This window comes from Procambarus clarkii, chromosome 49 (assembly GCF_040958095.1).
Source record: "Procambarus clarkii isolate CNS0578487 chromosome 49, FALCON_Pclarkii_2.0, whole genome shotgun sequence".
NCBI lineage: Eukaryota > Metazoa > Arthropoda > Malacostraca > Decapoda > Cambaridae > Procambarus > Procambarus clarkii.
In genome coordinates, this window is record NC_091198.1 from 20,299,883 (window position 1) to 20,326,438 (window position 26,556).

Sequence of the window (26,556 nt, forward strand, 5' to 3'; positions counted from 1 at the left end):
GTTTTAACAAACAGAAAACAAACGTTCCAGACATCTCATGTCTGGAACGACCATACCCCATTAGACCATTTAATAATTTATTATTATTATTATTAAGATATCTAAGGGACCATATTACAGTGGTTATATAGTTAACACATTAATTATTTATTATATAAAGGCAATAATTATGCACAGCATTTTGGGAACAACTTAAAATAATAAGCGATTTTAATTTAAAACTGGTTCGATATGTAATCATATTTGATGAAGAGTACATTCTGATGTCTATAGTTATGAGACTATAGTTAATTTATTTAGTTTTTACAGATTTAGGTTTAGATAAGGTCAAGTGGGTTATTTAAACATCTGAATAGCATCTGAAACTAAACTGCATAGTGGTCAATGCGAGGCAGCTCCTGTTTAAACAAAATCTAACTCATTTATATTTATTTGTCTAACCTACTCTTGAAACAATCCTGCAACCCAATGTCTATTATGTTACTTGGTAATCTGTTGCATAAATCAAAACCCTGTTTCTAAACCAGAGCTCCCAAAGTTTCTTCTGGTTCTCATTTACCCAGTTTTTCTCCCTTGTTTCCCATTTCCTTTTTATTTATTTATTTATTTATGCATATACAAGAATGTACATAAGGAATGTGAGGATACAAATATGGTAATTACAGTCTTGTAAAGCCACTAGCACGCGCAGCGTTTCGGGCAGGTCCTTAATCTAAGAAAATTTTAAGGAGGTAAATACTTGCAAAAATTATAGACAAAAAAATGATAACAGATTACATGAAATGAAAAAAAGATGAGAGAAAATTGTAGGTACAGTATATTAAAGCACATAGGTAGCTGAGATTGATTGCAATGACAGTTTTGTGCTGATATATTTAGAACCCAATTAATATTCACTTCTATAATAGTATACTGTGTAGTATACAGGGAAGTGACCACTTGGCAAACTCTTCCTGTATAATAGTGTACTTTGATATACAGGAAAGTAACCCAAAGCTTAATAACCTTTGCCTGTATAACGGTATACTGTTTGCTGTACAGGGAAGTGACCCCTAAACTTAGCAAACTCTGCTTGTATAATAACACACTGCATTATATACAGGACCCCAACGTCACGCTGGCCAACACCACACTCACCAAGATGAAGCTGCTGAGGAAGAAGCAGGAGCACCTGAAGGAGATCGAGCGCCGCCGTCAGGAGCGAGATAACAAGAGATCGCAGGAGGAGCGCGCCAGGAAATACCGTCAGCTTGAACTAGAACACAGTCAGAACTCCCTCCAGCCCTCCAGGGCAGACACTGGAGACTCCAGTCTAGGTATGTACTGGATACATGTCTTCTTGCCTAGTATGACACATGTTTGTATGGAATCAACCAATCCACTGTAATTGCAAAGAATTTTAGTAGATTGTTTATGGGGGGGGGCAGTTGACAAGCCGTCGGCTTCCTGTCCTCACTGAGGCCACTAGGGTTAGTGGCCCTTAGGTAAATCAGGTAAAATTATATGGTTTTCCAGTAACAGGAATAGGAGACCTGTTTGACTAATCAAGGTCCTCTTGGCCAATAACCGACCCTCCACAGGGTGCTACCGACAACAAGTTTTTGGCCTTAGGGTAATTATACATCAAAATGTGAGGTGCACTATTATTCAGAAGAACTGGTTAAACCTATAATTTCTTAACTGGGTTCAGTAAGAGTTACATAATGTTTAGGAAAGACAATAATGCAGTGTTTTTAATTAACAAGCTGAGATATTCATTGAGTCGGGGGACAGGAAGCCAGAGTGTATTCATATACGTTTGAATTTTATTGAGGTCCCCTTCCCCAGGCCAGATTACTGACTCTGCCCAGGATGCAACCTCACAACAATCTGATTAGCTCCTGAGTACCTACTCACTGCTAGGTGAACAGAGGCATTAGGTGAAAGGAAATGTGCCCAACCATTTCTGTCGAACCCAAAATTCTCAATTTTGTGTCGAGAACGAACCCGACTGTACTACTGGGACACTATTGCATATACTGTACACAGCAATGTGTTGCTACCCTATTTTATATGAGGTATTGCAGAGTCTAGGTCAAGAACAAGCTATATCATGATACAAGAATGTGTTGTAATTCACAGTGTGTAAATCACAAGGGGGAAAACTCGCACCAACTTGTGTCATAAAAATTGCATTCAAAATAAATCATTGTTTAGTGAGAGAGGATGTGGAGGTCAGACTTTGTTAAAATTGAGATTACTCGCCATGTTAAAATAATCTATACCTATTATATTTCATTATTCTAAAGCTATTTTATACATTTGCAGGCATTCCTTCCACCCTGAGCTACGGCAGTCGAGGCTCTGTGCTCAGTCCGCAACACAGCGTCAGACCCAGCCCCCGGCCAAGTGTTCATCCAAGCCCCCGACCGAGTCCCCGTCCTAGTCCCCGTCCTAGCCCCCGTCCTAGCCCCCGGCCTAGCCTCACCAGCACCATTCCTCCCTCTCAAATAAGGATCACCAAAAGCAAAAGTGTGAGCAACAACCTGAGCAAGAGTTTAGCTCGGAGTGGCGTCAAACCAGAAAAGCGGCATCGTTCACTGGAGAGAAATCCCGCTGCACAAACTAATGGTTTCCACTCACGGGAGACCTTCAGGTGTGTACCAGATGTAACAATCCCTCGTTTCCTACCTAGTAGTATTCAGATAATTCAATCCATCTTCTAAAAGTTATAGTACTGTACTGTACTATAATGTTTATTTTAGGAGCTATTGGTCAGACGTACAAAAACTGGATGTTTGTACCTAAACAGTGACCAAGTTTTGTACTGTTAAGTTTCTTGTGGGAATGAGAAAGCATGCAACAACCAAGCCTAAACTTTACTAGGCAATAGCCTAGCTATTTGTATAGCAAATGTGTGTTTTAAAATAGGTCTGAGATGGCATATACTGTATTAGGCCTAGGATTGTTTATTTAGGCTATGACAGGTAAAGTCATATTGTTTAGTTGCTACTCTAATCTTTGGCCAGATACTTGAAGTATTCATTACTATTGAATTTGGTATTAGAATGCTGATCTCAGTGAAGCATTAATTCATTGAGAAAATTCTATCATATTGCTGTTTTCCCTCTTTTTCCAATACTGTATTTTCTTTCATAGCAGTATAACACCTTGCATCAACTTACTTGAAGCACTATTTTCAAAAACATAAGTTTTCGTATGTAAACCGAGGTTTTTACTCGGCTGGGCTTAAGCACATTTACATGTGTATATTTTTATAAATATACTGGGTATATAAATGTAAAAATGACTCGATGTGCTGCAAAGGTTTTAAGGCTCTCCACAACATGCAAATCTCGTCTTTTGGTCCTGCATTACCGATTATTCTTGGGTGTCATAGACCTTACGATTGAAGTTGGCTTGTTGCTGCCCTAACAGTGCAGTGTGATCTGACTACCACCAGGTGGCAGATGGGTATCTGCTGGTTTGTTATCTATATTTCAGAGCGCTAATTTGATATCCTGGTGTTGTCAATAATTACTTGAAGGTTTTGAAAGTTTTCCTATGGGTTTTGGTTTCAGTGTGTAGTCAATTTGAGTGTTGCAGCTCCGTCTATTAGGGTCTGGAGTGTGAGCCGAGCAGAGTACTGGGTAGACCCTGCCTCTGGTTTGGGACCCTTCTCAGACTGAAGCATTTCAGTAATTTCCTAACTTGATCAGTATACTGTTCATTTATAAATACTTCTTTATTATTTAGTTGAACTCATTTAAACTTAAATAATCATTTGTAACCCTGAGGTTATTGATATCCATAGAGTCCCAAACTTGTGTCCACAGTCTCCCATGCTTTAGCAATACAGTACTTTGGTCAGCTTACATATTGTATAATAAGTAATATTATTATATGTAATAGAGTATAATAATATTGTCCTTGTACATGGTCTACCTCTAAAGTTTACTAACACACAGCTCTCAAATTTACAGACGGAGTAACCAAGCTAGCCTATTACTCACTTTAAATCAATATGCCTTTATTACCAAATTCTATACGAATAATTTAACGAAAGCTTTCCAAATTTTCACCGCATTCTATACAATGCTGTATGCTTAATATGAAAAAACTAAATAACATTTACTGTACTGCATTTGATTTGATCTTTTTTGGTAAAAAATATTGATGCATAAGATGTTTGTTACAGCTTTGGAGAGAATATATTATGTGATCATATTAACACACATAATAACTACAAATTAATTTATAGGGAAAACAGTTATGTTCAGTTTTTGCACTGTCACTAATATACATAGGACCTTGGGCATGTATTAGAGGGCTTATGCATGAGGAATTTACTATTTATGAACAGGACTCCCCAGTTAGTGAAACGAGGCCAGCCTCCTGCTGGTTCAGGAGGCAGCTCTGGTGGCACCCACTATAACACAAAGCTCGCCAGTAGTGGGGTCACGACCTCGTACACACGACGACCTCCTAGGCGTTTGCCTGATAGGTGGGTGTTGACCTCTAGTTCTCCTTTAGCTTATATTGTCCTACCTCTAGCTATCATGTAGCTCATATAGTCCTCCAGCTCTCCTATAGGTAATATTGTCCTCCAGTTCTCCTGAAGCTCATATTGTCCTCCAGTTCTCCTGTAACTAATATTGTCCTCCAGTTATCCTGTAGCTCATATTGTCCTCCAGTTCTCCTGTAGCTCATATTGTCCTCCAGTTCTCCTGAAGCTCATATTGTCCTCCAGTTCTCTTGAAGCTCATATTGTCCTCCAGTTCTCCTGTAGCTCATATTGTCCTCCAGTTCTCCTGTAGCTCATATTGTCCTCCAGTTCTCCTGAAGCTCATATTGTCCTCCAGTTCTCCTGTAGCTCATATTGTCCTCCAGTTCTCCTGTAGCTCATATTGTCCTCCAGTTCTCCTGTAGCTCATATTGTCCTCCAGTTCTCCTGTAGCTCATATTGTTCTCCAGTTCTCCTTTAGCTTATAATGACCTCCAGTTCTCCTTTAGCTTGTATTTTGAATCAGCTATATGTGTTATATCTCAAGTTATTTGTACGGTAATATTATTTACGGAATAATGTTCACATTAGGTTATACTGGTCTTGGAGCTGATCCACTCACGCACTCCATGAAGTAGCTCTGTCATTCTACTTCTCCTGAAGGCTCTATTAGACAGGATCATGAAAGTAGGGCTCAACAGGGTTCTTTTTACTGTCACCATTGTGTATAACATCAGTACTGTGGAGAGAAACTACAGAAAGTTCACTTACTAACTCCCAAATCTTTTTGGACCAAACGTGTCATCACAAGGACCACGAAAGAGCAGTTTCACAAGCCACAACTGCCACCAGATGGCAACGTCCATACCAAATGCAGGTCCCCAGTTACATTCATCATTAAATAAGATTTATTAAGAAATGTACAATAAGAATATCTTTAGGGCAGGATGGAACCAGCATCTCGATTCACCAATGTTATTCTTCACCTTTATCTTGCATTATTAGCCTCATTTATATCGTGCAGTTCAGTTTTGGTCACCCTACTATAGCATGAATAAAAAATTCAGTTGAATGAATACAGTAAAGCATAACAAAGTTAATCCCAGGAGTTAGAAACTTTTGAAGAGAGATTAAAACAGCTTACTTTGTTCTCTAGAAAGGTGAAGGTATAGGATGACACGATGAATGTATTAAAATAGATCAGAGGGTATAAGAAAAGGCATACAAATAACATATTTTTAAGTGCCATATATCTATACAAAATAGAACATGGAGCACTTAATGGATATAAATTGGATAAGTTTAGATTCATTAATAGCCTTGATAATTACTGGTTTGAAAATAGGGTTATCTTGAGTATCTTGAGATGATTTCGGGGCTTTAGTGTCCCCGCGGCCCGGTCCTCGACCAGGCCTCCACCCCCAGGAAGCAGCCCGTGACAGCTGACTAGCACCCAGGTACCTATTTTACTGCTAGGTAACAGGGGCATAGGGTGAAAGAAACTCTGCCCATTGTTTCTCGCCGGCGCCTGGGATCGAACCCAGGACCACAGGATCACAAGTCCAGCGTGCTGTCGGCTCGGCCGACCGGCTCCCGGTGCTTGATTTATTGAACAAATTACCATATAACATAATAGATATGGGATTGCTGGGTACTTCAAGCATAGGTGAAGCATATAGTTCCCATTGCAGTCTCCGTGGCAGAGTGGTAAAACACTCGCCATACACTTCGTGAGTGATATGACCTGGGTTCGTATCCTGGCCGGGGAGGATTGACTAGGTGTCAATCCTTAACTGTATGCCTCTGTTCACCCAGTAGTGAATGGGTACCTGGTTGTTATTTATTTTATTTATTTTATTTATTTACTCATTTATTTATTTACTTATATAAATGATTTGGTGGGTCATATTCCAGGAAAAATTAGGATTAAGGACATGGCCAAAATGCTATGCATGCTATTGGCTTTACAAGAATGTAAGAAGTCTTGTATATATAAACTTAAACAAAATCTCTCTCTATATATATATATACAGTATATGAATGAGCTTGGGTGGGAATAAATAAGAGCTGCTCGAATGGGTAAATAGACCTTCACCAAGACCCTATATTTAATATTATACAGTACAGTACTGATATTCTAATATACTGTAAATAGTGACCCCAAGAGTGTGCTTCATATCCTATAAGCCTTTACAGTACAGTTCTTTATCCCCCTGGTACTAGAAATACTTGATTAAAACCAAAGTAGTGAGGAAAACCAATTATTTTCTGCAAGGTCAAAGTGTTGCTAATTGGCAACCTGTTCTCACATGATACACTGCATTTTGACATCAAACTCCCCCATTGAACAAATAAAGGAGTACTATAGATTATAGCAGCTCACAAACATTCACGTTTTCAATACATGGTCGAAAGGTTAGGTTCCAGCATTTCAGTACCCCATTTTAACAATTAAATCCTCCTACTGCAATGTAAGATTTAATTGGTTCTTCTCTCTGTATTCATGTAAACATGTAATGTATTGATTTAGTAACATAAAATACTTCATATTATGGTAAAAGGGAAAAAAAATGGTAAAGTGGAAAATGATAATGGTGTTGAAGCCTTACGAAGAGATCTACATGAACTTCGCAAATGGTCATAAAACTGGCAAATGCTTTTTAATATCGACAAATACAAGACCATGCATGTGGGGCATAGCAACCCATGCCACAACTATCAAATTAATAGCATTACATTACAGCAGATAGATGAGGAAAAGGACCATGGACCTCAAAATCCACCACTCATTAATGTTGCACAACAGTTCGGAGCAACAGTCAGATAAGCTAACCAGACCCTTGGAATAATTAAGCGTACCCTTGACTTTAATCAGGAAAAAGAAGGTAATGATTCAACTGTATAAATCTGTGATGTGCCCCATTTGGATTACTGTATCCAAGCACAGAGACCTCATTTTCAGAAGGACATAGCTGCTCTGGAGAAGGTGCAGCACCAGGCAACAAGTCATTCCAGAGTTAAGTCATCTTTTGTATCAGAAACAGTTGAAGGCCACCCAGGTTAAGAACACTACAAACTGGGCATGGCAGGGCAGATCTCATAGAAACTTTCAAAATACTGAACAAGTTAGAGGATGTTGATTTGGATATTTTCTTCAGAAGGTGAGATGTAACACAAACAAGGAGCAAAAGTTTCAAGCTCAACAAGCCACAGTGTAAGGCTGAGAACAGAAGATCCTTTTTCACCCAGAGGGTTATTAACCCATGAAACCGCCTACCTGCCGAAGCCATAACTGCCAAAACTGTGCTGAATTTCAATACTGTATATACTGTACCTGGAAAAGATCATAAAGGCAAATGGGGGGGGGTGGACTTCGACAAGCCGCTGGCTTCCTGTTCTCATTGAGGCCACTAGAGCTAGTGGCCCTCAGGTAAATCAGGTAAATATTTAGTTTCAAGTGTTGTTTCTCATGTCCATTATGTTCATTGTGGCAACTGGAGAGGACAGGCTAGCCAATTGTCTACCTTGTGAAACCCTAGTGCCATATACTGTAGAAACATCCAGAGATCCACTCGGCATTCTATGGATCTTGGCTAATTATGTGAAACAATCAAGTCACCTTATTTCCATGGAAGTGTGGATGGCAATTTATATGTGAAACAACTTTCAGGATCAAACAAGCTAAGAGAGAGGGTACTTGGTTGGTCAATTCCTGGATCTCCACCTTTCTGCATCATTCCCTGATCACCTCTAGCATGTCAAGATGTTAGGAAAATGGGTCTGAGGTGGTTTCAGATTGGTCACGCTAGGTTAACCCAGAGCTATTCACTGATCAAAGGAACAGCCCCTACTTTGTGATGCCTGCCTTGTCTTGCCAAGTGTTAAGTGTTTATGCCCGAAACGCTTTGCGTAATAGTGGCTTTAGGCATTGTATGTACTAGCTATACCTATAAGTTAAACAATCCTTGTAAATATTTATTGTATGTATGTACCTTACCTAAATAAAATTGTATTGTATTGTATTGTATTGTAAGTGCCAGCTAGTCTAGCGTCTTAAACAAGGGAGCCTCAGATATCTAATTGGCGAGAATCAGAAAGGTCTTTGGAAATGAGTATTGTCCCTGATGCTAGAGACCCCTGTAGAGTTCTAAACGAACAGTGTTATTCATTCTGTGGATGCAGGTGGCCTCCTTCACCACTTATAACCTGGAGCTGTAGATCATCATGTCTGTTTCTACAGAAATGTCCCAGCAAACATACAATGTAATCTCAACAATATTTCCTTGTTATTCAAACCTGGTTAATGTGTATATAGCAAAAATTAATGTCAAAATTATGTTGGGTTTGGTAGGATGTTATTACTTCTAATGAATTACATCGTCGTATATGGTGCGCTTTCCTCACTCCTTCAACCGAGGAAGAAGGTCTTTCCTTTCTCAGTCAACCCTTCAACCAAAACTTGCAATGTGATGTAGGGGTCAGTACAAAATGTGAAACATAAATTGAATGTATCAGGGTAATTCATTAATTAAAAATTCTTTTGTACAAATGTATGTACTAATTTTTCTTTAACAGTTGATAATTTTTAAAGTAGTTTTTACTTCAATGTAGGATTTAATTGTTTCTTCTATCTATATTCATGTAAACATGTACACTATTGATTTAGTAACATAAAATGCTACATATCTAGTTTCAAGTTTTGTTTCTCGTGTTCATTAATGAAATACTGTACTCAAATGCCCAAAGAAAGCCAAACCACGTGGAAGAGCCAAATCACCCAAGCCCCATTCAAGGAAGGCTGCATCGAGATAGGATGGGCAATCTTACTCCTCCAGGCAAATCTGGCCCTGTAGCTGTGGGACAACAGCGACCTCAACTCAGACATCATGTTGACCCAGAATATAGTGCAGAGTCCAGGCTAGTTATTTGCCTCACCTTGTACGCCTTGTGTGACTTAGTACTGCATTATCTTGTAACCCTTGTGTGACTTAGTAGTGTCTTACCTTGTACCCCTTGTGTGACTTAGTATTGCCTCACCTTGTATCCCCTTATTTTATTTTTTATTTATTTATTTATATATATCCAAGAAGGTACAACAGGTTTATTTGAGTACCTAGTATTGATATTTTGACAATCTTGTAAAGCCACTAACAAGCACAGCATTTTGGGCAGGTCCTTAATCTGACAGATAATTTTAAGTAGGTAATTTGTAGCAAAACTGAAAAACGTTAACAGGTACATTTTAAGAATATTTCCAGAAAATTAGTAGGTACATTTTAGTAAAATTTGAGGATTATCGACAGGTACATTGTAATATAATTTGAGGATTATTTCTAGGTACATTGTAGTAAAATTTGTGTTCAACATAACAACCATGATATTGATGACCAGACCACACACTAGAAGGTGAAGGGACAACGACGTTTCGGTCTGTCCTGGACCATTCTCAAGTCGATTGTGACTTGAGAATGGTCCAGGATGGACCGAAACATCATCGTCCCTTCACCTTCTAGTATGTGGTCTGGTCAACATACTTTAGCCACGTTATTGTGACTCATCGCCTGCAACCATGATATAAGATGATGGGAGTGATTACAACAGTCAAGTTATATGGCTTGGGCACATATTTAGGGGTAGCACACAATACAGTGTGAGTGTGAAACACTAGATAGAAAACTATGAGGATGAAATTGGGTACTTTTTGTTACATTTGAATAAGGAGTAGGTTGAACAGCTTTTTAATTCGTTAGGGAGGGAGTTCCATAGACTAGGTCCCTTTATTTTCATAATGTTTACACAGATTTTGTTTGACTCTGAGGATATCAAAGAGATATTTATTTTTGGTGCGGTGATTATGGGTTCTGTTACATCTGTCAAGGAAGAGTTTCACATTAGGGTTTGCATCTAGGAACAAGGTTTTGTACATGTAAATGACACAAGAGAATGTGTGGAGTGAGTTTATGTTTAGCATGTTGAGGGAGTTAAACAGGAAGGGGAGGGGGGTTGTGTGACTTGGTACTGCCTCACCTTATCACGTGTTCAGAAGCTCATGCACATTGTTCACTGAGAGCTTAAAGTGGCTTGTAAGCACATATTGTTTTTTCAACTACTGGATAACAATGAATTTTCAGGTTTGTCTGTGATGACGGTGGAGATGAGTTAATGAGTTAAAGGCATGAAGCGCATGCACACATGCGCCTGCGCGCGCACACACACAAACCATCCGTAGTTTCAAAGCATTATATAACAGAGTACTGGCGAGATAGGACACACGAGCATAGTTCCGATCCTGTAACTCCTTCTAGGTACAGTAATTACAGACACACAGAGGAAAGTACAATGGGTTTTAAAAGTACTGTACAGCTATTTGTAACTAAATGGTACTTTTGCGAAAGAAAGATTATAAGGCTTATTGCTAAAACAAACTACAGAGATGCAGGCAGTCCTGTTTATTGGTTGGAGCCTTTTATTAGAAAAAGAAATATGTTGCCAATTGCTTGAAGTGTAGTGAAGGTTCAAGACACTCGGTGTGTTAACATCAGTTAACCTACTTTATTTCAAGATACAATATTTTGTTTGTACAAATTATCTCAAAATGCAAAAGTTACTTACTGTATTGTAAAATATAAAAGTACTGCTAATTACTGTATCTCAAAATACCAAATATAAGGTCCTGTGTATTGTATCAATGTTGTCGCATCAATTCAGTGTTGAATACTGTACCAAAATGTTATCTACCATTTAAATTTTTAATGTTTAATTATCTGAACTCATCAAGGATATACTTTGGCAGATCCTCCGATGACCTTCCAACTGCAGTAGCAATAAATGTTGGAATGCGGTCATCAAAGCCAGCTTCCTCGTGCTTTAAGACGCATCTTGAACCTTTCGCCAACCCCAATGATGGCTTGAAGAATGCTCACCAACTACTTAATTCGGCAGACTGGTGAGTAATTATGATATATGGTCTGAAAGGGGCATTTCACTGGCTTAAATAAAAACTGTTTCTCTATATCTTTTCTGGGCCATCTCAATATCTTGCTCTCCACAGCTTGACAGTAAGTTGGGATGAAATACTGCTCCACAGGGCAGTATTTCTTCAAGCTATCACTGACGAACAGAGGTGTCGTAGGGAGCTCTCGAGATATTCATCCAGAGTAAAATGATCAACAGCTGCTAATTCAAAAAAAAAAAGTGATTGGTGTCCTAACAATTGGTGTCCTTTGAAACCTTGCACGACCAACAGCATCACATTTCCAGGTCCCTACACCTGTCTCCTCTTGCATACTTCTTGACTGTTGTCCCGTGAGCAGTTGGCAAGGTGGGGTACCGAATTTTCAATTAAGTTTTATGTCTTGTAAATTATGTTTTAGTTTCATAGCACGTTTGGGTTCATTCTATGCAGACGAGGAGTCACAATAACATGACGGAAAAAGTTGACCAAACCACACACTAGAGAGTGAAGAGACGACGACGTTTCTATTCTGTACTCACAATTGGGAATGTCAGGTTCGAATCTCGGGTGGGACAGAAATGGTTAGGCACGTTTTCTTTTACTTAATGCCTCTGTTCACCTAACAGTAAATAGGTATCTGGTATTTAGTTAACTGTTGTGAGGTTGCATCCTGGGGAAGGTCAACTCGCAGCTTAGTTTACTTCATTAATTATATACCCCATACCCATCCTGTGGGCGGTAGTGGAAAGGGTTACAGAGGCACATAATGGGCTCAGGGACTGAACCCCACAATTCATTTAGCTAAACAAGTTAATCTTAATGAGCTAATTACAACATCTAATGTATATTGTTACATCAACAATGGGCTCGAGACCAACCACAAGTACAGTTTGTAAATTAAGCAACTGACATGTGTGTAGTCAGTTGCATAATTTACATAATTCATAATTGGTATGTTTATCCTGCACACTGCCCCAACGAGTGGACAGCAGTGAGTGTGTGCTTCCTTGGGGGTCTTGGGGTTAAACTTCAGCTCTTCGGTCCCACCTCTCATCTCTCAATCAACTGGTCTACAGGTTCCTGAGCCTATTGGGTTCTATCATATGTGTGTGTTATATATATATATCTATTTGATTTATTTATTTATGAATAAATAAAGCATAGGGAACAGTTGTAAAACATTTTCACTGTACCTTAGGGAGAAGCAGGTTGAAGGGATCGAGTTGATAGTGAGGCTGAACGAACACCACCCTGAAGTTCTTCAGGCTGATTTGCACAACGTCAATTTAACACTGCTGAAGCAAGGAAAGAACCTCCGCTCCCAAGTGTCCCGTGCAGCCATCCAGGCATTTACACGTCTTTTTGATACTTTGAAACGGAGCATGGAGTCGGTAAGTAAATTAGGTTCCTACTCTTTATCTATAAATTTAACTTTTTACCTAGGTGGGTACAGGAGCAGATGACTTTTGACTGTTGTTAGAAAGCTTTCCTTTTCCCATAGCTCATGGTAAGCCTTGCCAATTAGTTTTCCCTGAAACATAATCTGGCAATGCAGTTAACAAACAGTTACCCAAATACTTTTAATTTATTGAATATTTCATCGGTATTAGAACTTTGACTGACATGGAAAGCTCCTTCTTAATGATCATTAAGAAGAAACCAAAGACCTGGTCCACCCAGGAGAAGATTAGTCATACAAGACAACTATCAACATTAACACCCATTGTGATGGAAATCTTTGCAAATGCTCTCCCCAAGGAGATTATAGTGAAGGGAGACACTGGAGATTTCTCATTTCAGGCCAGAATGACTGGCAGACAGAACATTCATTTAAACTCAAAACCCCTGTGAGGGATCCTTAGCTCTGCAGGAAATATACCAGGAATATACTTTGAGTGAGTTCAGGGGGGGTTCTTTTACTTCCCAAGCCCAACCTGGTGCCAAACATCACTTCAGTAACTGCTAGTTAGGTCACCATATTTCTACTCAATATTGCCACTATATGATCAAACCCTACCAGTCAATAAGGTTGCAAGGGAGCCCTCTCAACTTATATTCAGCCTAGACAACATCTCAAGATTCACTGAATAAACATGGATGACAAGGGAAGGGTTGGAAGCAACCAGAGAGTCAGCACAGAAAGGCAAGTTTTTTATTCATTCTAAGATAGAACATAAGCTCGAGAGAGGTAGGCATGCAGATCTCTGATGATGATCATAGGACACAACCTAGCTGTGATAGTTGGTAGGATGAACAAAGTAGGCCTTCACTAAAGATATAGCCCCAATGAAAAGGACATGAGCATTCTCATTTTGTTAACTTACTTTTCTTTAGTATTAAGTGTTTTATTCCCTCTCACATTTAGTTAACTTTGTTTTGATGTAATACTTTTAAATAGCTGCACAGTTTAGGGGTTATCCAGTCCTGCTGTCCATAATTCTCCTATCTTACTTCTCTTTCCTCCTTCCCTGTATCAATTAATTATAAAAAAACTTATTATTAGATATGTTTTTGTTTAGTAGACAGTACTAGAATATATACATTTTACTTATCTTTTTCATTTCAGGACTCGGACAAAATTGTCAATATGCTACTTAACCGCTCGGCCGATACGAACAAGTTCCTGCAGTTGGACAGCCATCATGCCTTGGATGCACTCGTGGAAAATATATCACCTACTAAGTCTATTCCTGCCATCATTCAAGAAGGGATGAAGTATATATGGATTTGTTCAGTATTGTTTTAATTATTTAATTACTGAATAAATTTAGCTTCTTGGTAATAACTACCTTGTATTGACAATCCAATAGGCTTTAATTTTTATTCAGTCTAATAGATTGTGTTATAGTAAGCATTCACTTTAATACTTGTGTTACCCTTATTGAAGTAAATTTGCATTGAATCAGACAACTGTTGCATGTGGATATAATTTTGCACATATAGTAGTTATAGGTAGTTGTGTTTACTGTATAAACCTAATGCGACATTAACTTGTGTTAAATCAATGTATCACAACAGTCACAAGAATGCCGTCATACGAACAACTGTTGCTCGACTTCTGGCTTATGAGGTGGAACGGCTTGGGGCCAGCAGAGTACTCTCGGGCCAAAAGGATATAACAGACCGCTTACTACCCGCAGCTGCCAAACTGGCCCAGGATGGAAGCTTAGAAACTAGGTATGAATATTTAATGGTTATTCCTACAAGTCTTCAAAAAAACTATTAAGTGTCATATAGTATTTCAAAAGAATTTTGAGAATGAAGCCTACACCCTTTTGGGGAATGTTTGCTCTACATATAGTGAAAGCTTTAGTAGTATTACAGGCCAGTTTCTGTACCTCAATATGAAAGTTATTTCCAATCAAAATTATAATCAAAATGTTTCATATTTTGAGTGAAAAATCATGAAAATGTATCTGCAGTGCCCCACATGGAAAATGTTCCATACAGTATTGCAATATTCCATGGGAAAGTTTTCACTGCGGCTTGCCCGGGACTGAAATAAGACTTTGTGGGACTTGAGGCTAATAGTTCCTTCTTGATAAGAAACTTGATAAGAATTTTCTTATAGATTCCTTCGAGTCAATTTTTTATCTGAACATGTTAGCCTCACCATTCTGAGAGAAGCAGGAATTAGTTTTGGTTTCTGGTAGATGTCAGTGAAACCTGATAAAAAAAGGTAGCCTTGCATTATCAGTATTATAAACTGAAGGAAGTAGCATTTCATTGCATTCAGTTCTTATTTTTGCAGCTGATCTACCTGAATTTACCTGAGGGCCACTAACACACTAGTGACCGCGATGAGGACAGGAACCTGGTGGCTTGTCAAAGGTCCACCCTGTCCTGATAATTATTTCAAGCTGGATTTTAAAATTTGGCAGTTTTGGAATTTACAGCTTCAGCGGATAGGTGGTTCCACGAGTTTATAACCCTGTGGTCACATGAAAAAGTATCTCCTGTTTTCAGTACTAAATTGTGGCTTGTTGAGCTTAAAGTCATTGCTCCTTGTTTGCATTACACGTGACCTTTTGAAAGAGTTGTCCAGATGAACATCCTCCAAACTGTTCACTATTTTGAAAGTTTCGATGAGATCAGTCCTATCACGTTGCAGTGTTGTTAGCCCTGTTAAAGACCTTGCTGAATGTTTTTTGTTTTCATTTTCTCAAAAAGAAAAATACATAATTTACCCCTCGTGGCTGTCAGAAATTTATATAAAATACAGTACTCCCACAAATGTTTATAATATATTCTTTGCAAATATTTTGCTTATTTTTATTCATTATTACTAAGCAATTTATACCATTCACACAACAGGCAGTATACAAAGCAGATCTTCCAGCTGTTGATCCAGCAACCGCAGTTTGACGCTGTCCTTAAGAAGTATGTAACGGCCACCGAGATAAAGAACATTCAGAAGTTCTTGGATAACTTGAGAAATGAGGTAAGAAATGGATGAATGGGAGTGTTGTGAATTTTGTGTGACATGAGGGTTTAGGATGGCTTAAAAAATCGTCACATAAAGGTCAAGGATTGACCAAAACGTGGTCACTATCATTTCACGTGCGTGTATGTTGGGTTATATTTTTTTCAGCCATATTAATGTGACTTTTCACAGCATTAATTGTGTAATCTTTTTTCAGGGTCGCTCTAATAAAGATTCTGCCCGCTCTAAGTTTGGTCACGGGTCTCGCTATACCAGGACAATGTGAGTAGGATAGTTCAGTTCAAAAGTCACTGTACAGTTGATTCCTCATAATAAACTTCTGTGCAGCTCAAAGAGAAATATGAAGGAAATTTGATCAGAGAAAATTTAATGTGGTGTTGATGTAAATAGTGTACAGTACATGTAATGAGAGTAAGTGAGGCGTACTTCCTTGTCAGTAAGCATCTTTGTTATTAGCAACAGTCCCATACTCCAGTGCAGTGGGTTGATGGAACAAAACCTTGGTGATAAAGATTACAACAAGAAAAAGAATATGTTAAAGCAGGTTATAGCTGGAGAGTTTGTGTGTTTTATCATATTGATATTGAATTGACCTGAGGGCCACTAATACACTAGTGGCCTTGACGAGGACAGAAAGCCAGCGGCTTGTCAAAGTTGCCCCCATTTGCCCTGATGATTTTTTAAAGCAAGATTTAAAGATTTAACAGTTTTGGCATTTAATGCTTTGGCAGGTAGGCAGTTCCATGGGTTTATAACTCTGTGGGTGATAAAGCATCTTGTGTTTTCAGTCGTACATTGTAGCTTGTTGAGCTTGAAACTATTGCTCCTTATTTGTGTTATATCTGACCTTTTGTAGAAATTGTTGAGTTCAACATCCTCCAAATTGTTCAGCATTTTAAAGCTTTTAATCAGGTCCACCCTGTCATGCCTGGTTTGCAGTGTTGTTAGCCCTGTGGCCCTGAACCGTTTCTGGTATGAGAGTTGACTTAGTTGTGGAATGATATGTTGATGATGAGGTCTTCATGCTTCGATACAGTAATGCAATTGGGGGCTGACCAGAGATATGTTTTATTTATTTTAATTTAAAAATAAGAAATTCCTATGTAATATAAGAGATCATGCAAGCAATGGTGTTGCTTGGTACTTAACTATAGTTAAACAAGAAATTGATAGTAAATAATTAAGAAAAATAATAAATAAATTTAAGCATTCATTCAGCCGCCAAAGCTAGACTGTGTATTCAAAAACTAAATTTGACACATTAAACAAATTGACATGTAATGCCTCACTTTGTGTATCTCTGTAGTCACAAGCAATTGAAAGCTATATGCATAGATGGATGACACAAAATAGTATTGTTCATATTGAATGTGTCATATTTTTATCCGAAGGCATATAACATTTTACTCACAAATTGTCATTATATATGTGTTATTACACTTATTTTATATAGTATATGAAGAGAGTTTTGCTCCTAGTGTCTTGCCATCTATGTATATTTATAAAGAAATTTGAAGAGTTCCATCATTTTTATCAACACAACCACCACATCAACTGTAGGGCATTTCCAACTGTTATAACTAATATATGTTATAACTAACCAACTGTTATATATAATACAACTGTTAGTAAAAAAAAAAATAATAATTACTAATCTGAAGCATTTTTTCTGTAATATACAATTGTGGCTGCTCTTGACTACTCAGTTCTGAATTCTAACCTTTGCTCTCTATTTTAATGTCTGGTTACAAATGTGTGCTGTTACTTTCTCTCTCTCTCTCTCTCTTATTTTCTCTTTTATTCCCTCTTTTATTGTTGTGTAAATTGGCCATATTCAATACCTTTCATCGTTCAACATAGCGCATGTGTCCTTATTCTGAAACTTATTTTGCTACATGGCTTTAGACATTTTATATCTTGGCTATACATTGTACTTCATTAAATTTAGGCACCATATAACAACCAATAGGCCAAAACACACACACACACACACATATATGAAAAGAAAATGGCAAAACAGCAAAATAAAAAATGAATCCCAACCAAATCATTGGGACAAATGGGGAGACCATTGACAAGCTGCCAGCTTCCTGTCCTTGTCAAGGCCACTAGAGAGAGTGCCTTACAGGTAATGAGTAGTTGGGGGAATAAGTTGTGGATTAGTGATAAAAAAAAATGCCGGGCACCATAATAGGCAAGCGATTGCTGGATTGCTTCAAGAATAAGTTAAATACAGTATGTATATTTTAATGATCCAATGGGCATTCTACAGTCCTTTATTATTATGTTTTATTTGCACATTATACAGTATTACATAATGTGTAATATTATTACATAATCATGAGACTTGTTCCTTCTGTCATTACTTGACATTTGTCTATATAGTTTTACTCATTTAAATATTGTTTCATTTGTTGAGTTTATCCAACATGAATTAGAGGGGTGTTAGTCAGTCATTTCTTTGAATAATAATAATAATAATATTATTATCAGGCTTGAGTACACAGCAGTGTGCTGCTACCCTATTCTATACGATTGATTCAAGAATATAGATCAAGCACTAGGTACTCCTACTTTACCCTTCTAATATTATGTCGCAATGTTTGGCATTTTCATTTAGCTGTCAATTTTTATTCCACTTGGATGAGAGGGGGTGGGATTGAAGGTACAGTAGTCCATAATGGACAAATAAATGTTTCTGAATATTGAATCTACATTCAGGGGGATATCTTGTTTGATACTATTTCTTTCTTCTGTCAGTATCTAATGGCAGTGATTTGTATGGGTCCCACTTGTTTGTGTAGTCATGATGATGGTGCAGGGAGTGTTGTAATGTACCGGTCCTCTTATTGATGAATGCGTCCTTGAAAGTTCTTATTTGTCTACTACAGTACTGTATTACTACACCACCACAGCTCTCAAAAGGCTATCCACTCATGTGGCTTTTCCCACAATAAAGTTCTTGTTGAGTCCAATACCTTTGCTATTAACCAGCTTATCCTTATGGTCTTATATTGGCATCTTGAGTGATATTTAGGATGTTTTAAATACAGTATCCTGTGACACAGACGGTGCTATATAGTATTCCTAGCTTGGTGTGTGTACTTTTGATAATTAGTTGGTGTTTCCTCATGTCACACTGCCATTAGCCTGTGCTTGTCTTTCATTATTCCTACTGAATGATACACTCAGGTAGATGTATATTGCTTAGTCACAGCTTGACTTTCCTCCTCCCAATTATTACATTCAATTTACACATCTCTTGAATTATAAAACCTCTATACTACTTGTCTTTAGTTTGCTTTGTTTACATACAGTATTCCCTAACGCTGCCTGGGGAAGTATTTAAGGCAGGCTCTACCTGGTCTCTGCCTCACGTTCTTGCTATGTGCTCTCACTCCAGTCCCATACCACACATACAAATCACACGCAAGTTATTTTCACACCATATTCAGTTGTTATCCTAGGATGCCTGTCCTGGTCTCTGCAGCCTATTCCTTCTCTCACATCAATGGAGTGGCGGCAGCAACACCAGAAAATACGTCAGGGCCCCACGGCACTTGCTGGGGCAGGCCTCCCCTCTGCCTGTAGCCCATGGGTCTCCTCCTGCTGCCTGTGTCCTCTTTTTTCCTGAGGGATCCTATCTCTGCAGTGGCCTCGATAAGTCAAGGAAGCCAGTGATAAGGTTCTCCCATTTGTCATCATGATGTTATTGAGCTGGATTTTGAAATTCAGCCATTTTAGCATTTACGGCTTTGGTGAGTAGGCAGTTCCAAGGCTTGAAAATATTGCTGTTGGTCATGTTACATCTGACCTTTTGCAGAAGTGGTCATGATCAATATCACCCAAATTGTTAAATATTTTGTCAATGAGATTTGCCCTAGTTTGGAGTGTTGTTAGCCCTGTGACTGTCAACTGTTACTGGTATCAGAGATGACTTGGTTCAGAATTGATTTTTGTTGCCCATTGTTAATGTTTAATGTTTCTTCAAAGTAGATATGTCTTTCTGAAGTAGAGGTCTCAATGCTTGGATACAGTAATCCAAGTGGGGGTACACCAGAGATTGTTACAATTGTCTGCGTTGTTTTCATTAGTCGGAGTTTCACTTGTTCATTCTTAGGATTTAGTATGATTTTGTTATTGCAGGGCTGGACAGTAGAGCAACGGTCTCATTTCGAGCAGGTAGGCGTTCAATCCTTGACCATCCAAGTGCTTGGACACTATTCCTTTCTTCCAGTTCCATCCCAAATCCATATCCTTCCCCCTTCCCAGTGGTATATAGTTGTAATGACTTGGCACCTTCGTCTGATAATTCCTTCCTTCCCACTTAATGTGTAACTTTTAGTGATTGGTGGATTGTTACTGGAAGGTCCTTTTTCTTCATAAATCTGCTGTAAGATAATGCAGCAGATTTATAATATATTATAATTATGATAATATTAAAAAACATTAATCAGGCCTTCCCTCTGCCTAATCCTCTCGGACGTAGGTTTGAACCCTTGTCACGGCCCTTGTTCATTTGATGCATCACGCTATTGTGATTTCTGTGTGTAATGAAGTAAGGGCAAAGAGGTAGAACAGCTTATTGACAGAGCTCAGATGCATGGGGGAATTGTGTAAAACCCTGGTTTGTGTTTCTGAGAGGCTGCAGGACCCGAGTAAGGTCAGTAGAACTTCCGGTTGCAATTCTTTTACCATGTCGTAGCTCAGTCGATTAAGGTGCGTCTGCGATCCTCTCGGATGTAGGTTCGAACCCTCGTCACAGCCCTAGTGGATCTGTTCATTTGATGCATCACGCTATGGTGATTTCTGTGTGTAACATTTATCAGTCTTCCAACCAATTGTGGAGTTCATATATAAATCTCTTTGAAAAGCATCATTGTCATGTCCAGCTTGACCATAAATCAAATCTTGGTGTTATCAGTAAATCTGATAATGTGGGATGTAATAATCTCATCTGTCATTGATGTATATGACAAAAAAAGGTTTGGCACAAAATTAAATTTTGTTGTACCCCACTCAACACACATCTCCAGTCAGATTTAATTACATTTAGGGTGACCCTTTGGTTTCTTTGTTTTAACAATAGTATTATCCAATCTAGAGTTCTATCATTTATTCTTTGTGTCTGTGCTTTCCTTGCCAGTCCTTCATGCAGTACCTTATCAAAATGCTTTGGGATGTGTTGGCGTGAAATTTGCTCCGTCCTGTGTTGCTATTCCCAACCGCGTGTCCTCCCTCCTAGGTCCTGTTGTGTGTGTGCACCCTGCCCTCTGTATCTTTGTGGCACCCCTGGGTTTCCCCATTGTCCCCCTGTGGCCCTGCACTCCCACATCTCCTGTGGCATCATTGCAGCCTTCAGGGTCACTTCTTCCTACTCGTTTTGCCTCTACATGCCCTTACCCTGTGTGGCATTTTCCCACCTCCCTAGGTGCCCCTGGGCAATTTGGTGTGTCCTCTTGTCGGTGTTCTCCCTGGCCCGCCCTCCTCTTTCATGGGCCCTGGGGGGTGGGGGTTGTTGTTTCCCGCCCCTCTGCACCTCCTGTCTTGCACTCCCCTCCCATGGGGCCCCTGATGCTCCCCCCCCCTCATTTTGTTCCTAGGCACCTCCCTGGATTTACTCGTATATGCCCTACCCTCTTTTATTCTTGCCCCATGCATAACAATGTGTAACATAAATACATACTATAAACAATATGTATAGTTATATTATTTTGTATAATGCTACTAATCACATGCAACATTTTGGGCAAACCTTAAGATGATGTAGAGTAAGAGCAAGTTAACATTTTTGCACCAGAGCAAGAAGTTTGTGTTAAAAACTCTCCCGTGTGGATCAGGGTGTACAGTAGTCATTTTAGATGATGCTTAGTCCAGTCCAGAAAAACCACTAGTAGATTCAATCACAATTTCCAGTCTCATTTTTTTTCCTTCATGGTCAAGCATCCTCATACATAATTGTAAGAGGCTTAGGGTAATTCTAGAAACTGTTCTTGAGTGCAAGTTGCAGTGCAGAATCTCAAGGAATGCTTTTGCTAACTATAGGTTGGCCCAGCAGGCCACCACAAGGTGGGAGTGGTGACAGAATACCCTGACCAGAGCTTCCTCACATTCTTCCTGATTGATTCCAATCTTAGTTGTTGGCCAGGTGAAGAACAAGAAATTTGTGAAAATCTTAGTATTTATCAATGAAAGCTTTGCTTTTGTTGTTGTGTGGTGTGCCTTATGCTGTATATCAATGCTTGAGTACATTTTGTTGACTTTACAGGTGACATTTTACAGAATAATTTATTCAGATTTATTTTGTGGTCCAGGTTGGGTTAATGTTTTAGAAGTAGTCTTTCCCTCTTGAGGTTCCTACCACTTTGCCCCCTGGTAACTTGATATGAACTTGTCAGATCTACACAATATAGTTGATTCTGTTGCCACGCTACCTACGTTTTGGGGCACAATCTGTTGTTTACTCTTTGATAATGTTAGAATAGAGCTTAGTGCTTTCTTGTGATAAATACCTGAAGCTTGTTTCTTGTTACTTAGGTCTGGTCTTTGCATACTTGTTAGGCATAGTGGCTATAATCATATATTGAGTAGAGTATGCCTTTTGTTTTGTCCAGTTCTGTTTGGTTCAACATTACAAGTTGACAAAACTCTCCAGAAAGGGAAAATTTAAAAAGTGTTTTCTTTGAAAGTACAGTACAGTACATGTATTAAAAATGCAAGATGTTGCAAAGTGCATGGAGGATTACTGTTCATTGATATCAATGACCATTCCAGCACCACCCCTCCCACCGTTACTCGTTCCCATTGGCACTGAGAGGGCAAATTGGTATTTTTCCTAATGGTAGACCTTGTCTTTTGGCTTCAACTTCTGGGTGGGAGGGTATTACCCACGGTCAGGACTTGAAAGGTGGCCTCTCCACTTCCCTGGCCGAGGCCTTTTTAACTCTTCTTGTCGAGGTCTGGCAGCCTGTAACTAGGCCTGTTGAGGTCTCCCCCTGACCTTCCCAGGATGCACCCCACAACAGTTCCTTAATTTTGTTTGAGTGCTAGGTGAACAGAGGCATTAAGTGAAAGGAAATGTGTCGAACTGCTTCTGTCTTGTCCAGAAATAGAGCCTGGGTAATGTACTTATCTATGGGAGTCAGGGTCAGGGAGAGGCTGTGTGAACTAATGTTTTATGCATTCTTGTTTCTGCTTTGGCCATTCGATTCAGTTTTTCCGAGTTGATATTTGAGTGCTTCACAAGAGCCCATGAGGCTAGGCAGAAAAGTTGTGGGAAAGCATGGTTTTGTATTAATATAGAATTACACATGTACTTATACAGACTCATTACTTTGAGCAAAGTAATGTTGAAGGGAATTACAAACTTGCATGGAATGAGGGGTAAATTTTTACTGCAATTAAAGAACAGTGTTTAGAATGTTACGGTTACACGAATTAACATCTGAGCTTTGATGGATACTTGCATTTTTGTTGGAGTTTTTCCATGTATAATTTAAACACACACTCAATTTAACCTGAATGTAAATGCTTGAAATTTACTCCTCATTCTCACTTTAAATATAATCTCAACCTATATACAATACATTTAGGTCATGAAGTGTAATTGCCATTATATTTTTGGTAGCATATTATGTCAATCCAGATGTTATAAACACACCAGACCAAGTCTGGGAAAATGAGTGACTCGAACCAGCAATCAAGGACCTCGCAGCCATGCACCATACCCCTGTACTATGACTTGAATAAGTTCTACCTGCGATGCTACAGGACATCCAGAGGCTTGTACTCAAGCCAGCCCAAGTTTTACATATACAGTATATCATTAAGTGTTTGGGGGGGGGGGTTATATCATATATATGTGTATCCAGCTAAAGCACATAGTTGAGAAAGTAGTTTACATATACCAGAGTGCTTAGTGTGTTGTATGTAAAACAACCTGTACTGGATTCAATAGCAGCCTCCAGACGTCCCGGGGAATCCCAGGTTGTATAACTTGTATACCCAAATCGTGGTACAGGGGTATGGTGCACAGCTGGAAGCTGTGTCAACTCTATGGTGTGGATAATAATTTGTTACTGTCTTTTCTGCTCATTTTAATTTACAGTATTAGTTTATCTCTCCCAAAGAAAAAGTTGTATTTTAATTGATGCATAGGGACCAGTTGAACTGAAGAAGGCTGGCAGAACACAGATTAAATAGGGTTTCAGGAAAATGTGATATGGTGCGCCTTTTGGCAATTGACAATTGGTTGTTATATTTACTTCAGCTTATGATATTGGGGTTAAAAGTGTACTGTACACTATACCTTCCTTGTTCCATCGGCTACACAAAGTTTACGCCTTAAAGATATTGCCCCCCCCCCCTGTAAATTAGTCACAATATATTGGGCAATTACAATAAGTGAAGGCAGGCATGATGTAATGTGCAAGTACATTTTAATTGGCTATGTAAATCATTGCATTAAAGCCTTTGATTTTTTAAGGTGCTTTGCCCCCACAATCTATATTTCATGGTTTTATTGCATGTACTATACAGAACTGTAATCATTGGAGATTTGTTATTGTAAATCTACAATGATGTAATATTTTGATATATTATAAACTGATAGGGATATTGTATGCACTAGTATGATGATGAGAAATGTTTGTACTGGAGTCTGCAACTAGAACGGGTTTGTCTGCAGTAATGCAAAAACACAATATTGACCATTGTTTAGAGAGCCATAAGAGATACTTCCAAGGAATATATATATATATATAATGTATTATATTTGTGTATAAAAAAATGTACATAATTGTGGCAATATTTATTATTTCTTTAAGTAATGTATACAAATGCCTTCTGATGGAAGAATGTACAATAGTAATGTCATTTTCCATACAGACATGGAGGCTTTTGGGCTGTCTTTGTAATTTATAGATATAAGGGCTCCAGGAACAAGGTCTTACCTTGGCCACCAACTGTTGGACAAAAAGATAATTGTTATTAAACGGACATATTTTGGCCTCATGGCTAAACATTATCACCACGTTTAATGTCATATTTCAATGTACTTTGACACAACAAGCTTTTGTTATTGGAAATGTGCTTATTACATAAAGGTTACTTAATACAGTACTTTGAAAACAAGCAGATATGAGCTGCTTCCATTAACTATTTGCTTGGCAAAGCATGGTGGGCACTTATATATGCTTTAAGGTTGATGATCATGTCTCATATATATATATCTCAATATTGATACTGTATATCAATATAGATATATACGTACTGTATATTAATATAGATATATATCAATAATGATATATATATATTGATATATAATGTTAATATACAGTATATCTATATTAACATTTATATACTGTATATCAATATATACTATTTATGAATATACTGTATATAATATCAATATATATAACTATACTCTATATTCAAATAGATGCTTTGTAATGTCTAAGAGAAATTGTATGGCTCTTTATTTATATACAGAATTTTCTAAAGTCAACAGTTTGACCATGTTAATATTTGGAGTAATGTTGTATAAAGTTGACAGGCTTTGCTTGCAGCAATAGTATGCCTATTTTCATATTACTGTACAACTCAATATTACATGTTGTTGCAGGTCAATAATACATACTGTAGATAGATTTAGGAGCATTCCTCTGTAGATATTCCCTATTGTGATGATCGTCAATAGTCACGAATTCACACTTACTTAGCTTTAAGCATACCGACTCGTAATGAATTATTATATAAAAAACAAATGAAGCTTAACCCAAAAACTTATATTCCTAGGCTTAGTGGCACATGTTCATTTATGTTTGCAACAATAGTTTGTTTCCAACTCGATAGTGCCAATTTCTACTTTTGACGTACATTGGTATATACACTATGGCCCTCGTTTGTATAAATATAACCCAAAGAGAAGGATGGGCTGAATATGTTGATCAACAACTCCATTAACCATGTCACATTCATTACGCAAGGCATGCATATACAATTGTTGTTACACCCATACAGTTCATTGTCTGATACATGGGGGGAAACTATGGATAGCAATGCTCTAGGTTCACAAAGTAAATGACTATTGTAGCCATAATGTATAGATACCAAACTATAAATACTATATGAAATCAGCACTTTCTCTATGCACTGTTGAATTTGTCCCTAGTCGCATTCTCATTGGTTACATTGCAACAATTCCGTCCATATAGCTAAAACCAGGTACTGTATTTCCATGCTAAAGCCACATGTGGACGAGTGAAACGTTCTATACGTAATGTGGTTATCTTATTGAGCAAACATTTGTTTATATAGCTTGATATAGAAATATAATAAAATCCTAATAATTAATATTTGTTTTGTTTATACCTGTTACAGACACTAGCTCATGGAGCAGAATAATGATGAAAAATATACACTACGAAATCTGTGTAATATGATAATGTATTTTTAAGAATGAGAAACTAATCTGGCTGCTAGTCAATGAAATGTTACAAATTGTAAAAGGCAACAAGTTACACAACTGAGGGAATAATTTGAAAGTCTAATAGATGAACTAAATATAATTGATATATCAGAGAGCCTGTAGGGTTCGGTGTTCTATGGAAGTCCCCGAGGTGTAGTGGTTAAGATGCTCGCCTGGTGCTTCGCGAGCACTTTATCATGGGTTCG

General features: G+C 38.2%; 1 protein-coding gene across 4 annotated transcripts in view; it reads left to right on the forward strand.

Annotated features, from left to right (window-relative positions):
* LOC123763322 (TOG array regulator of axonemal microtubules protein 1) overlaps window positions 1–26,235 on the forward strand; it is a 113,150-nt gene extending 86,915 nt beyond the window's left edge. For 3 of the 4 annotated variants that reach the window (XM_069303113.1, XM_069303114.1, XM_069303115.1), the window contains 10 exons: window positions 1,103–1,316; window positions 2,308–2,635; window positions 4,343–4,483; window positions 9,230–9,400; window positions 11,277–11,429; window positions 12,637–12,829; window positions 14,005–14,153; window positions 14,457–14,615; window positions 15,753–15,879; window positions 16,079–26,235. In XM_069303113.1, the coding sequence (XP_069159214.1) occupies window positions 1,103–1,316; window positions 2,308–2,635; window positions 4,343–4,483; window positions 9,230–9,400; window positions 11,277–11,429; window positions 12,637–12,829; window positions 14,005–14,153; window positions 14,457–14,615; window positions 15,753–15,879; window positions 16,079–16,147 (1,704 nt within the window). In that variant the 3' untranslated portion in view covers window positions 16,148–26,235. The remainder of the gene's footprint in view (window positions 1–1,102; window positions 1,317–2,307; window positions 2,636–4,342; window positions 4,484–9,229; window positions 9,401–11,276; window positions 11,430–12,636; window positions 12,830–14,004; window positions 14,154–14,456; window positions 14,616–15,752; window positions 15,880–16,078) is intronic. The other variant, XM_069303116.1, reaches the window with a different exon arrangement.
* The last annotated feature ends 321 nt before the right edge of the window (window positions 26,236–26,556 follow it).